Here is a 12146-nt window from a genome sequence, read left to right as displayed (position 1 = left end):
AGTGGTTACGATGGGGGAGGATGCGTGCTCACTAGAGTATCAGCCGCAGTACGCAGGACAGAGAGAGACATGGGGGAGGAGAGTGAAAGCGTTTTGTTCTTTGCATTTCCCATAAACGCCCTTGCAGGCACGCCTCTTTTTGATCCCCTTCTCTCTTGATTTAATTAAACCATCCGGCCCAACAAAAAATCTACTCGAGCCTCAAGCGGCGCGATTGTTTCTCCAGCCAACGAGGCGAGTTAATAATGGACTCCGAGCCGCCCGACTTCTTAAAACGCCTTGGCGAGGACCCTTTGTCCAGCTGGTGGCCATGGATCGTTGCCTTAGTGGTCGGAGTGGTCACCTGCATTAAGTAAGTTCATTTCGATATAAGAATAAGAGCTTTAAAACTAGCGCGTGTGTTACAATCGCAGGGGATACATGGGGGGAGCCGAGTGCCCCAGCAAAGCGCGTATCGACAGCAAGTGGGTGATCGTCACCGGAGCCAACTGTGGCATCGGACTCGAGACTGCCAAAGAACTTGCCAAAAAGGGTACTCTTTGATTATTTGAGTATCATTAGAAGAATGGATTAACCATGGTTATTCTAGGAGCAAAACTCATTTTGGCGTGTAGAAACGAGAAAAAAGGCGAAGAGGCGCGAGACGAGATTCGCAAAGTGGCGCAGAATGCTGTGCTCGTCATTGAAAAGCTCGACTTGTGCAATTTCGAATCCATCAAACAATTTGTAAAAAATCTCGGTACGTTTTGGAAAGAAAATATTCAGAAAAAATATTAACAACAAAGTAAAAATAGGAAACACGGAGGTGGACATTTTAATCAATAATGCCGGAGTCGTTTTCCATCCTGAAGGAAGAACCGTGGATGGAAACGAATATCACTTTCAAACGAACTACTTGGGTAAAATATTTTCCTACTAAAAATTATGATTTTCTCATATTTGATGGTTTCCAGGCCCTTTCTTACTGACGCACTTGCTACTCCCTAAGTTGAAAGCTCGCAAAGGACGAATTATCAACGTGAGCTGCGTGGCGAATTTTGCTGGGGAAATTCACATGTCTAATTTGAACATGGAAGGTTGTTACTCAGCTCGAGAGGCGTTTGGACAAAGCAAATTGGCACTTGTAATGATGACCGCAGAAATGGCAAAGAGACTGAAGGGCAAGTGAAAGTTTTTTATCGTAATAAATAAATTCAAGCCCCTGCAAAAGGCCGAATATGCAACCTGTGTGTCAAGAAAATGCACTCAGTTGCATAAGTTGGGCATTGCAGAGGCTTCCCACCTACAAAAGCGGTGGAATTAATCTTCTTGCAATAGCTTTTTTTACAAATTGTATACAATGAAATATAAATAATGAAAGTATTTAGCAAATAAAATAGATGTGATCTCAAAAAGGCCCATTAGATTGCAATAAGGAACTTAAATATTTTTATTTACTTAACTATTGTTTTAAAAAAAATAACTGCACTTTATAAAGCTAATTATAAATTGATTGGAAATTTTGCAGGCACTGGTGTGACTATCAACGCGCTTCACCCCGGCATGGTCCGCAGTACTCAGCACATGCGCCATTCACCCTTCAGCAGCTCTATCATCCTGAAGGCACCCATGGTTCCCTGGATCTGGCTCTTCACCAAAAACCCACACCAAGGTTGCCAAACCACCCTGTATCTGGCTCTAGAGCCAGGTTTGGAGAAAACTACTGGAAAATACTACGCGTAAGCTATAATTGATTTATAAAATTGCCAAAGAGAAATTTTAACTCTCTCAACTTAGGGACTGCTCTGAGACTAACATGGCAGAAAAGGCCCACGACGCAAGTCTGACGAAAGAGCTGTACGAGAAAACATGCGAGCTTGTCGGAATCAAAGGCATCGAGAAGAGCAAGCACTAACATGTTTGACAATAAAAAAAATGGGGGGAATTAGCTTGATGTGTTGTCGGAAGCAGCTTTTGTATCAGGATTAAAGCATGAATGTGTCTAAAGTTAAATTAATACCAAATATGATGACAACGAGACTAAATGTAACGCCAATCATTGTTTTTAATGTGCTGAATTTTGCTAGTAATTTATTTTGAGGCATTCCGCATTGCATTTTTAGATAGTGGAAATCTTTATTTTTTCCCTTGTTGGTGTTGTGAAATGATTGGAAATAAATGTCAGATTTAAGAATAACAATTAACAGTCTATTGGTTCAGCATAAATACCTTGCACCAATTCTATCACATTTTGATTCATTTGTTGTCGAGTCGAGTCCATTTTTCGCTAACAGCCCACAGCCACTTGGCCATGGAATCGTCGTCTCCTTGTGGAGCAACAGGATACTCTGCACAATCCCTGAATAACAGTTTATATTATTTAAATATATTTCATTTTTAATAGAAATTTTTATTACTTGAAATATTTCCCTGAGGTTTCCTTCAGTGACTCGTCGAGAGCTGCAAACAAAGTCGTCTGAGCTCCTTGCTTCGGAGTTTTCACAAAGGGCCACATCAACGGACGAACAAACAGACTAGCCGTGGTGCTCTTAAAAAATCCCATGTGCCGGAACAGCTCCGTGTCAACCACTCCGGGGTGAAGTGAATTTGAAATAACGCCAGTGCCTAAATTAGAACTTTTATATTTGTAAGATTTTTCTAATTGAAACTCCACCTTTCAATCTAGAGGCTAGTTCTTTGCTAAATAACACATTGGCCAGTTTGCTTTGGCTGTAGGCATCTCCAGGGTCGTATTTTAACTTGCTATTGAGGTCTTCTTTGTTGATTTGTCCTCTTGTGTGAGCGATGCTGGAAACCGTAATGACTCGACTTGGCTGTGAAGTCTGAAATTTTTAAATTTTACAAATGAATATTGAGCCTTGTTAAAAAATAAAAAAATTACTTTTAACAAGTCAAGAAGCAAATTGGTAAGTAAAAAGTGGCCCATGTGATTCACACCAAGCTGCAACTCAATTCCTTCTTTGGTATAAGACTGTGGACATCTCATGACTCCCGCGTTGTTTATTAAAATGTCAAGGCGGCTTTGCTCTGGAATTAATAGAGAAAGAAAATAATAACGAAAGTTAAGAAAAAAATATTCACCATTTTTGAATCTTTGCACAAATTTTCTGATTGATTCCTGGGATGCCAAATCACACTGACGGCAATAAACAAATTTGTTTTTAGTCTCAATCACAATTTCCTCTCGAGCCTATAAAATTTAATTTTATTAATCATCAATACTTCTTCCTCAATTTATTTTTGTTAGTTACCTCCTCACACTTATGAATGTCTCGACATGCCATAAAAACTCTGGCTCCCCTCTTTGCTAATTCCCGTGCCGTTTCTTTACCAATGCCGGTGTTTGCGCCTGTGATTATGACGATCTTGTCATCTGCTCGTTCGTTTCCTTCAAATTTTTTTCCGCCCATGTATTCCCTGAAAATTAAAATTTCGAAAGCATGCATATAAAATATTAATTTACTTGCAAGTGAAAATATTTTTGTAATATAACATTTTAGAGTGCTCACTTCAAAAAAATTGCTCCTGCAAATATTGTTCCTGCAGCGCTCGTGGCAAGGACGAATTTGTTAGACAACAAGCCTTTTTTAACCTTCATGATTTTACTCATGAAACAAATTAAATGTGGCAGATTAAAACAATTTCAAATTTCAATCAAAAATGAAAAACGATTGCTGATGTCCGACTTTGTTGTTGTTGTTGTTGTTGGTATTTTTTGGCTTTGGTGGTGACCATTCAGCCAGATCTAATTTAGGACAGGTCTAATTGGTTAATGTCGTGCTGCAGGGAAGATTTTCTTGTACAGCTCGTGCAGTTCTATGTCCGACTTTTGTTAAGAAAAATATAGTGACCACGCCCCCATCACATGGCCGGCAGCAGCTGGAGGTGCAGCAATATTTTGGTCTTGATTTTGGTATTGTTCTTGGTGTTTCTGCAAAATTTGTTTGCGTCTTACGCTTTTCGTGTCAATTTCGGCATTTTTTGAATCTCCGTAAAGGAAAATTCACATTTGAAAAATGTCGAAAGTGGCTAGAGCGGTGAAAAATGTCAAAAAAGTCGTGGAAACGGTGCAACACAAGAGGAAGATGCGGACAAACATTCCTGCAGGCATGGCTGTGGCCGGTCCGCCTTTGGGACCACAGCTTGGACAGGTTTAATTTTTTGCAGACTAAAAAGTTTCCATCTTGTAACAAAGGATTAATTTTTTATCAGAGAGGAATCAATGTGGCAGCTTTTAGCAAGGATTTCAACGAAAGAACCAAAGACATGAGGGAAGGCGTCCCGCTGCCCTGCAGAATTTGGGTGAACGACGACAGAAGTTATCAATTGGTCATTCATCAACCAACAGCCTCATTCTTTGTAAAACAAGCAGCAGGCATTACAAGAGCTGCGATGAAACCTGGTTGGTAACCTTTTACAGATCCCATGTTTTAAAATGAAAGCATAATTCTCTAAAATTATATGTATATGTGTTTTTTAGGTGTTGAAACAGCTGGAAAAATAACCTTGAAGCATGTCTACGAAATAGCACAAATAAAAGCAAAGGATCCCCCTCTGGAGTTCTTCACGATGCAAGAGATTTGTGCCCTGATCATTGGCACTGCACGTTCATGTGGAATCGAAGTGGTCCGAGATTACGATCCCGCAGAGTACGCGGAGTTCCTCAAGGAGAGAGAAAAAGTCGTGGAGCAGCAGAAGCAAGAGTTGCAGGAAATCAAGGAAGCAAAAATGATGAGAACTGCTTAGTGACAATAAACTGGAGACTAGTGAATTAGTGAGAAACCCAAGAATTTTGTAGATAACTTAATCAAATTAAATTACATTGTGCTTGTGTAAATACTAAACTTGTTTATTTTAGCACCTAAAATTAGGAGATGATATTTATTTAAGTATTATTTAAGAATTTTGAATTTCTTCCTATCTTGGTTGATTTTCTTCTTTCGGTGCTTTTCGATGTGCTTGCTGATTTTTCCACTCTTCTTCAGTTCTTCAAACTTCTCAACCAGCTCCTTAGTTTTTCTTTCAGCTAAAGGAAAAAAATTTGAAGCTTTTTTTAAAAAAAACATGAAATTTGTATACATTTGCTGAGGAATGTCGGTTTCTCTCCTCGTTTCAGCATTTCCACCCTCTCTCTTCTCTCCACGTCCTCCTTCTCTTCTTTAGCCTTTCGATTCTTTAACTCTCTTTCTTGGTTTTCCTGTAACGATTTTTCAGTCAGAGAGCAGAAAAATAATTTTACATCCAACGCACCATTCTTTGAATCAGGTATTTGATCTCTGCCTTTCTCTTGCCGTCAGTTTCACTCTTCAGTTCCTCTTTCAGTTGTTGCTTTTCCTGAACTTTAATGTCCTCTACAAAGCCGTACGCTTTTCTAAACACCTGTTAAATTTAATTTTGATACATAGTGTGGCAACCAAGGATTAAAATCAACCTTTTCCTTAAATTCTCCACACAAAGAGTCAAATCTGGGGTCTCTGGTCTGCGTTTTCTTCTGTTTCGGAAGTCCTGCGTCCAGGATTGGCGCCACTTTAATTTTCGATGACATTTCTCTAGGCCTGAAAAATGAAAATAAAATAAAAAATGCATTATTTTTACAAAAATATGAATTAATAATGTACCTGTTTTTATTGGCCCTTTTAAATGTCCTGTTGTGATCCAAATTTCTGCTTCTCGAGCTTGACGCCCCAAACATAGCCTCATCGTACTTTTTTGTGCCAAGCTGCTCCTTCAATTTCATCAATTCCTCAAAAGTCATGTGAGACAATTCCTTCCGAATTGCAGTCTAAAAATTTGTCAAAACAAAATTGAATATAGTTTATAATTCCATTATTTTTTTCCACTTACTCTCTCATCGTCTGATCCTTCGTCAGCGCTCCCCATTCTATCAACTTCTTCGCGTTCAATGGGAAAACCAAACTTTGTAAGATTAGAAAGGCGAACAAATTTAAATTAATTTTTCTAATTTTTCATCCTGCGATTCTGATGTTTTTGTGAAATAATACACGTGAGCGAGGTGGGCGTGGCTATTTACAGCGTACGATTGGAGCAAACCTCTGATGACGTCATTTTGCACAGAAAAAGAGCGCGCAAGTACACGTCGTGGCTGCATTTTGCGTTTTTATATTTTTAAATTTTATTTTTACCTTTTTACCGATAACCGATGAAATTTTATTATTTTTACTGTGATAATAAATAATGATATTTTTATATCAACGAGCAACATTGTTGCAATTTTCCTCACCTAATTTCCATTCTTATTTTGCAATTTATTCAAGATAGAGTGACTATCAAATAATGCAATAATTTTAGTTTTATCATTTATTCGTCTTTTGCAATAGAAACAAGGTCTCGTGGACGACTACGCGCTAACATTGAGACCAGATTGAGACATTGTATTATGAAAATAATACCTATTGCAATTGTAATGGCATCTCTACCTTGTAGATTATTTGCCGCTACGCACAGTTTACTATTTCATGGTAATCAAACGCCGCCTCTCGTTTTTAATTGTTTTTATAACATTTACCACTCACATATTCTGAAAGTAAATACTCGCGTCACACTTATTATTCTAATTGCAGACTAATTGCTGCACACGTGTGTTGCTTTCGATTGATGTCTCGCTGGAGCTCATTTGCCTTATCTCTTGAAGAGACGCGTTTACATTTCAAAACTACAACAGATAATTAAACATGCACGGACCAATAATACTTATTTAAGCTCCGTCGCTAGTATTTTCCACTCTACCTTTGTCTAGAAGGGTGCACAGATCTCTTGCTTCGAGGAAAATGGTTTCCAGATTTTTAGAAGTGACGTTAGTTCTGTGCGTGTTTGCGCAGATGAATTCCGCCGCACCTCCAGTAGATGCGAATAATTTGAACGTCACATCACAAAGGGAGTCAAGAGGTATGAAATAAAATTATTTAAAAGATATTTTTCAATCGTTTTTTTTTATAATAAAATATTAATATTTATTTACTAAGAATTTATGAAACCAAAAAGACTTATTATTTTCCAAATTTGTATTTTAGAAATTATGAATAGTAAAACAAAATATTTTCCACTAGAAATAAAAATTTAATTAATTAATTTGAATTAATTAACATTAAATTTAATGTTATAATGATTCCAATACTTTCAACGCAGGTATTATGAGCTTCTTTTTTGGCTCCCGTTGCCCGACGCCTTTCCCCATTTGTCCTATTGACTGCTCCATTGACTCGGCTGTTGTTCATGGATACTGCTGCGGCTGCGGTGGATTCCTCGGTAAAATTTCCATAATATCATTGCCCCAGAAAATTTTCAACCAAATTCATTTGAATAATGTTGTGCGTTTTCACTTTTCAGAGTACAAGCCAATCCACTGTCCTGACTGGCTGCAGTGTCCCATTAGGGGCGACCAACTGTGCTCCGACTACCGTTTTGTTATGGACTGCTGCTGCGGGCGTCCTTTTTTCTAGAACTGCTGGCAAGGGCACTGAACACTCTCATCGTAAACTGGTGGCACGGCCAGGGACCATAATACACTCAAATTGTTGACAGCTCTTGCTTAAGGAAATGAAAAAATACAAAATAAATTTATAGCTCAGCAAAATACAATCGTCCTGTCTTTTGGATTTCATCTTTAGAAAATTTGATATTAATTCAGTAATTAATAATGCCAAAAAATAGGAGCTATAAAAATTAAAAATTGAAAGAGTTTAACATTTTTTCTCTTAAAGGAAATTGAATTCTTAATAAAAAAAATAAAAACTAAATTTGTAGTAAAACTTAAAAACAACCAAAAATTCAAAAAATTTTTCTACTGCGCTCATTTGAGTTTTTACCTAGATCAAATTTTTGAATCTCACAAGCCAATCTCCGAAATCATTCAGCGCTTGCAACTCAACAAGATAAAAAATGACTGAGTTGAAGCAAATTTAATTAGAGCACTTAAATTAATTAGCCTGTATATGCGAATTTCGGACTTGCAAATTAACCAGCGGCAGCCTCGGGGAGTAAAAATAAATTTAGTACGGCGGTGCCTAAAGCAAGTGCAGCGCAGCAGCTCTGCGTCAAATTTACATCCTGGAGCAGTTGGCATTTTGCTTATCACGAGCAAAAACGCGGCGGCTCGCGAGAGCGATCGCGGGGAGTGACGTCGGGTGTGTGTGTCTGTCGCGGGGCGGCAGTTCCGAAAAGTGAAATTCCTTGCGGCCCTTCTTTTGTACAAAGAAGAGAATTAGCGGCGGGCGGGCGGGCAGCGGAAAGTGACAGAAAGACGTGCGGCGACGCGTGCTAAAAATGTGTGTTGTTGGACCCCTGCTAATTGCCGATAACAAGGAGGTGCGTGGCCTACAATTGCAACGGCAGCACCCACAAGCGCGCTAGCCATGCAGGTGTTGCCCTCGGCGCTGCTGCTCTGCGCTCTGTGCAGATTCCTCGCCAGGGCCGCCCAGCCGCCCTTGGCCTCCGAGGAGCCGGACGCCGCCGCCGGCGAGCGGGCCAGCAAGTTCCTGGATCACGTCGTCACCAAAGAACAGGCCGCGCAGGCTGCGTCCAAGTTCGACGTCTCCAAACTCGGTGAGTCTTACTGACCTATTTATTTCTCCAGTGTTTGTTTGTTACTTATTTTTTTAGCTAGAAAACGCTGAAAAAAAGGTGTGCTATTGATGTGATTTTACAACATTTTTTTATTCAAATCTAGAAACCCGTGATTTTAAAAGATGAAAACAAAAATTATTCAGTTGAGGCTTAAATTTATAGGTTTTTTTATCTTGGAATTTTTAGCAGTATTTTTCAAGCTGTGTTGCCTTTTTGTCTGGCAAAATCCCAAAAATGATTTTTTCTTTCAATACACAGTTTTGTAACAATTTGGAAAAAATATGCAACAATAATTTAACAGTAATTAAATTAATAATAAAGAAAGTCTACAACATCTCACAAAGTCTTGTAAAATGATTGCGCAATTGAATCACTCATGCAGGTGACTCACTATAAAAGTCAGCTTTTCCTCAAAAGGAATCTTTTAAATTTTTTCCTATAACACAATAAACTACATCTTTCAAAAATCCCACTGAGGAAGGACTTCTAACTTGTAATAAAATTTTAAAACTATCACAAAAACAGTCGATTCATCTCCATGCTTTTTTTACTTTATAAATGAAGTTCATGCACTCTTTCATACAAAAAGCAAAGGTGGTTAACAAAACACTAATTAAACTCTTGATTAATTTTAATATTCTCAATGTCTCTCAATTATAGACAAAATTTAGCAATTTCGTTTTCTTATTCATTATTAATATTGATTAATTAAGTTGCTCATAGTGGAATATATAAACTAACAATAAGAAAGAAATCACATACGAGGTGTGGCATTTCAGTTATTTCCTTCCCAGGAAATTGTAGTGACTCATTGTCCGATGGTCCGATGCAATTAAATGGCTACCAAGCAATTAAATTGAGTACTAAATAAATTATTTTCCTCTGCGGTTAAATTTAAAATTTAATTCTTACTTTCTATTGAATATTACTCCATTTTTAAAAATTGATTTTAATACATTTTTCAGGTGTGAGTGATGAGGTTGGTTGCGGCAAATGCTCGCTCCAAGAGAGAATGTACTGCGTTAGCGACGCTGTCCTCAGTGACCATTGCTGTTGCGACAAACACCTTGGTGAGAAAATGAATTGTTTTAAATCTGCCAAATAATAACAATATATTTTAGGATATAATGAAAAAATTATTTATTATTTAGACACAATTTAAACATTAATTTTCCAAATTTATTTTATTCTGCCGAAAAGAAAATTTTTAAGAAAACAGTTACAAAGCCTCAATTTACAATCAGTTTATCTAGCTAATTGTCACGAAGTTCTGATTTTGAACCCAATGATCTCTCCGCACGTAGAATTAGTAACACTTTAAAACAGGACATCCTTGCACATTGCACACCTCTTCCGTTTATTTTCACTTGGCGTTGGCGCGCGTTCTGCTGATAGGGTGCTGCGCCTTTCAAATTTGCAAGAGTTATTTTCATCACCGGCAACATAAAACAGAGCCCAAAGAGCCCCTTCTAGAGTGTACGCTTAATCTGCACTTTGTGTTTTAGAACCGATGCCGTTCGTGCCCCACAGATGTTACGTGAATCTTCCTCCGGCGGCTCCTTGCGCGCCGATAGCAGGAAACTGCGCGCAGTACTCGCGAATTTACGACTGCTGCTGCAAGCACATCCTCCAGCAAAGATGTAATATTTGTAAAAATTTACACTTTTTTTTTGTTTCGAACGCACTGCATGAAAATTATGTGACGATATGAGCAGCCGCAGAAAAGAAATACAATTTTCAGTTCCGGCCCGTCCTGTGCACAGCGGATGGCTGGCCTCGCTCTTCTCTCTGATGGGCCTTCAATGGTCAGAGAGGGAACCTTACGGCGACCCCGTGCCAAATAGGCCTCATGCCGGCCAATCTTCTGCCCAGTCATATGCCACTTCCCAATTTCAACCTCATTCAAACTTCTCTTCCTTTTCCCTGTCAGACGAAATTCCACAATTCGCTCCATTAAATGAAACCGGTTCGTCACTAAAAAATATTACTTTCATTCACGCACGAGGCATAAGTCAAAGTTTTTTTCCCCATTCTTAATTTAACTAACACAATCTGTTTCGGACACGAAATAACTTTCAAATCAGACGGTTCAGAAAAAAATGTGCACCTTTAAATTTGGTTTACATTTTAATATATTTATAATTTAAATATAATTAATCTAGTTTTAAGATATAAAATTCGTTAGAATCAATTTTAACTCTAGCTTAAATATTTGCAAATTATTAAATCTAATTAGTTTTCAATATATATGCATAATTTCTCTTTGTTTATGGTTTATTTAAAGTGTGTTTAGGTAATTTTTAAATGGGAAATAGTTTTGGTTATATGACATTTTTTTTTTGATAAAATTAGCCTCAAAAAGTACCTATTGATTTTTGAAGCGTGCTCTGTTGTACAATGGAAAACTTTCACTGACTGGTCGGTGCGGCCACACTCACGACACGCATGCGGAACGGCACAGTATGCTTTCAGTGTGCTTGAACTTTTAAATTTCGAAAGCACATCACAAACGCTCTTCTAATGATCACTGGTTCGTTTTGTTTGATTTTCAACGTTGTTGTGTTAGAGCTTGCTTTGTTTTCCATAAATTAACCGCGGAAAAAAGTAATATTAATATGAATATTGCAGGGCACAACAAATTAGTATCAGGCGCACATGTTCCGCGAGGAGGTCTCGTCGCACTTCTAGCAACATTGGCAATGCTGCTCTTCAGGTGGTGACGTCACCGGAGAACAACAGGTCTGGCTGTGCACTCGCTTATACATTTCAATGATAATTATTTTTGCTACTTGCTCCGCGCGCGATCATGTGTGAAAAGCGCGTGTATTATTATAGAGTCTTGTTATGTAAATTCATATTGTGTTATCCATCGTCTAACGTAATGTAACGTTCCTAACTAAGTCAGTGTTAACCATTAAATAGCAAACCAGTGCGGATTCCCTTGGTTTTAAAATTAAAAATGAATTTCTCTGCATTTTATTTTGCCATTTTGACCTGAATATTGATAACTATGAAAATATTTGATTTGAGATTATCTTCATTATCAACATGAATTGATTTTTGCAAAATATTGATTCGGATAATTCCATTGTGGATATTTTAGAACAATTTTAATGCTGCGCTAGGGTTTTAGGGCCTCTTCTGTTTGACAATGATTAATGTCTAAATAATGGTATTAATTCAAACTATGCGGCCATGCCTTGGATCCATCAGGCGTGATAAATGACTGTTGCTAAAAATAGACCCGAATTTTATAATCGGAAAGATCTATTCAAGGGTGGAGGGCGTCCTTCGTTGTTTTTGCAAAATCCATTTTTCACCATGTCACACACACATCCACTCTCGTGGATTATTTTCCCATGACAGCAGACCGCAGGTCTAATAATAGTCGTTCTGCCACTCATTATCTCCTTTTCAAGTGCACAAGATGCAAAAATATTCGCGTGCAAAATTAATCATGGATTCGCCAGGCAGTTGGAAAAAAATTTGCACAGGCCTAATGCTTTTTTAATGACCTGCTCGGTTGCGGCAATTACACGTCCGTCACCGTCTTTGACAGCTTT

At 38.1% G+C, this 12146-nt stretch overlaps 7 protein-coding genes across 8 annotated transcripts in view; 4 read left to right on the top strand and 3 right to left on the bottom strand.

Annotated features, from left to right (window-relative positions):
• The first annotated feature begins 88 nt into the window (after window positions 1-88).
• Window positions 89-2197, top strand: LOC132196599 (retinol dehydrogenase 12-like). The gene is made up of 7 exons (XM_059619366.1): window positions 89-352; window positions 414-532; window positions 590-739; window positions 795-899; window positions 954-1160; window positions 1508-1718; window positions 1777-2197. Exons 1-7 carry the CDS (start codon window positions 246-248, stop codon window positions 1892-1894), a joined length of 1017 nt encoding a protein of 338 aa, XP_059475349.1. The 5' UTR covers window positions 89-245; the 3' UTR covers window positions 1895-2197.
• Window positions 2161-3855, bottom strand: LOC132196602 (retinol dehydrogenase 13-like). Its single transcript, XM_059619367.1, has 7 exons — window positions 3510-3855; window positions 3252-3417; window positions 3082-3190; window positions 2882-3027; window positions 2654-2822; window positions 2397-2604; window positions 2161-2338 (listed from the first exon to the last, which is right to left on the bottom strand). The coding sequence occupies exons 1-7, from the start codon at window positions 3608-3610 to the stop codon at window positions 2236-2238; spliced, it is 1002 nt and encodes a 333-aa protein (XP_059475350.1). The 5' UTR covers window positions 3611-3855; the 3' UTR covers window positions 2161-2235.
• A 12-nt stretch (window positions 3856-3867) lies between these two features.
• LOC132196604 (large ribosomal subunit protein uL11m) lies at window positions 3868-4844 on the top strand. Its single transcript, XM_059619369.1, has 3 exons — window positions 3868-4151; window positions 4213-4402; window positions 4481-4844. Exons 1-3 carry the CDS (start codon window positions 4017-4019, stop codon window positions 4744-4746), a joined length of 591 nt encoding a protein of 196 aa, XP_059475352.1. The 5' UTR covers window positions 3868-4016; the 3' UTR covers window positions 4747-4844.
• Window positions 4845-4889: 45 nt separating this feature from the next.
• Window positions 4890-6022, bottom strand: LOC132196603 (ribosomal RNA processing protein 36 homolog). The gene is made up of 6 exons (XM_059619368.1): window positions 5845-6022; window positions 5619-5782; window positions 5432-5555; window positions 5251-5379; window positions 5080-5197; window positions 4890-5026 (listed from the first exon to the last, which is right to left on the bottom strand). Exons 1-6 carry the CDS (start codon window positions 5878-5880, stop codon window positions 4893-4895), a joined length of 705 nt encoding a protein of 234 aa, XP_059475351.1. The 5' UTR covers window positions 5881-6022; the 3' UTR covers window positions 4890-4892.
• Window positions 6023-6584: 562 nt separating this feature from the next.
• On the top strand, window positions 6585-7599 carry LOC132197772 (uncharacterized). Its single transcript, XM_059621306.1, has 3 exons — window positions 6585-6906; window positions 7147-7266; window positions 7348-7599. Exons 1-3 carry the CDS (start codon window positions 6789-6791, stop codon window positions 7458-7460), a joined length of 351 nt encoding a protein of 116 aa, XP_059477289.1. The 5' UTR covers window positions 6585-6788; the 3' UTR covers window positions 7461-7599.
• Window positions 7600-8023: 424 nt separating this feature from the next.
• LOC132198102 (uncharacterized) lies at window positions 8024-11547 on the top strand. Of its 2 annotated transcripts, XM_059621887.1 has the most exons (5): window positions 8024-8562; window positions 9549-9653; window positions 10089-10223; window positions 10325-10549; window positions 11212-11547. In XM_059621887.1, the coding sequence occupies exons 1-5, from the start codon at window positions 8373-8375 to the stop codon at window positions 11301-11303; spliced, it is 747 nt and encodes a 248-aa protein (XP_059477870.1). In that variant the 5' UTR covers window positions 8024-8372; the 3' UTR covers window positions 11304-11547. The 2 variants fall into 2 exon arrangements, with proteins under 2 accessions (XP_059477870.1, XP_059477872.1); XM_059621889.1 differs by lacking the exon at window positions 10325-10549.
• Window positions 9305-12146, bottom strand: part of LOC132198099 (E3 ubiquitin-protein ligase lubel-like) — a 29351-nt gene continuing 26509 nt past the window's right edge. The window contains exon 17 of the mRNA XM_059621879.1: window positions 9305-10557. The gene's annotated coding sequence lies outside the window, so the exon portion shown is untranslated. The remainder of the gene's footprint in view (window positions 10558-12146) is intronic.

This window comes from Neocloeon triangulifer, unplaced genomic scaffold (genome assembly GCF_031216515.1).
Source record: "Neocloeon triangulifer isolate White Clay Creek 2 clone unplaced genomic scaffold, ASM3121651v1 ptg000012l, whole genome shotgun sequence".
NCBI classification, from domain to species: domain Eukaryota; kingdom Metazoa; phylum Arthropoda; class Insecta; order Ephemeroptera; family Baetidae; genus Neocloeon; species Neocloeon triangulifer.
This window is presented reverse-complemented; position numbering and strand designations above follow the sequence as displayed.

What these genes read in the sequence shown, in the direction of transcription:
- LOC132196599 (XM_059619366.1), top strand. Translation starts at nt 246, where the DNA reads ATGGACTCCGAGCCGCCCGACTTCTTAAAACGCCTTGGCGAGGACCCT. An exon ending in CAAAGAACTTGCCAAAAAGG is followed by an intron (nt 533 to 589) that starts GTACTCTTTGAT and finishes TGGTTATTCTAG; the next exon opens with GAGCAAAACTCATTTTGGCG. An exon ending in ACTACTGGAAAATACTACGC is followed by an intron (nt 1,719 to 1,776) that starts GTAAGCTATAAT and finishes CTCTCAACTTAG; the next exon opens with GGACTGCTCTGAGACTAACA.
- LOC132196602 (XM_059619367.1), bottom strand. Translation starts at nt 3,610, where the DNA reads ATGAGTAAAATCATGAAGGTTAAAAAAGGCTTGTTGTCTAACAAATTC. An exon ending in GCAGGAGCAATTTTTTTGAA is followed by an intron (nt 3,418 to 3,509) that starts GTGAGCACTCTA and finishes TTTAATTTTCAG; the next exon opens with GGAATACATGGGCGGAAAAA. An exon ending in ACCTCAGGGAAATATTTCAA is followed by an intron (nt 2,339 to 2,396) that starts GTAATAAAAATT and finishes ACTGTTATTCAG; the next exon opens with GGATTGTGCAGAGTATCCTG.
- LOC132197772 (XM_059621306.1), top strand. Translation starts at nt 6,789, where the DNA reads ATGGTTTCCAGATTTTTAGAAGTGACGTTAGTTCTGTGCGTGTTTGCG. An exon ending in ATCACAAAGGGAGTCAAGAG is followed by an intron (nt 6,907 to 7,146) that starts GTATGAAATAAA and finishes CTTTCAACGCAG; the next exon opens with GTATTATGAGCTTCTTTTTT. An exon ending in CGGCTGCGGTGGATTCCTCG is followed by an intron (nt 7,267 to 7,347) that starts GTAAAATTTCCA and finishes TTCACTTTTCAG; the next exon opens with AGTACAAGCCAATCCACTGT.
- LOC132196603 (XM_059619368.1), bottom strand. Translation starts at nt 5,880, where the DNA reads ATGGGGAGCGCTGACGAAGGATCAGACGATGAGAGA. An exon ending in GTGGAGAATTTAAGGAAAAG is followed by an intron (nt 5,380 to 5,431) that starts GTTGATTTTAAT and finishes TAAATTTAACAG; the next exon opens with GTGTTTAGAAAAGCGTACGG. An exon ending in AATACCTGATTCAAAGAATG is followed by an intron (nt 5,198 to 5,250) that starts GTGCGTTGGATG and finishes AAATCGTTACAG; the next exon opens with GAAAACCAAGAAAGAGAGTT.
- LOC132198102 (XM_059621887.1), top strand. Translation starts at nt 8,373, where the DNA reads ATGCAGGTGTTGCCCTCGGCGCTGCTGCTCTGCGCTCTGTGCAGATTC. An exon ending in GCACATCCTCCAGCAAAGAT is followed by an intron (nt 10,224 to 10,324) that starts GTAATATTTGTA and finishes TACAATTTTCAG; the next exon opens with TTCCGGCCCGTCCTGTGCAC. An exon ending in CGCTCCATTAAATGAAACCG is followed by an intron (nt 10,550 to 11,211) that starts GTTCGTCACTAA and finishes TGAATATTGCAG; the next exon opens with GGCACAACAAATTAGTATCA.
- LOC132196604 (XM_059619369.1), top strand. Translation starts at nt 4,017, where the DNA reads ATGTCGAAAGTGGCTAGAGCGGTGAAAAATGTCAAAAAAGTCGTGGAA. An exon ending in TGGGACCACAGCTTGGACAG is followed by an intron (nt 4,152 to 4,212) that starts GTTTAATTTTTT and finishes ATTTTTTATCAG; the next exon opens with AGAGGAATCAATGTGGCAGC. An exon ending in AAGAGCTGCGATGAAACCTG is followed by an intron (nt 4,403 to 4,480) that starts GTTGGTAACCTT and finishes TGTGTTTTTTAG; the next exon opens with GTGTTGAAACAGCTGGAAAA.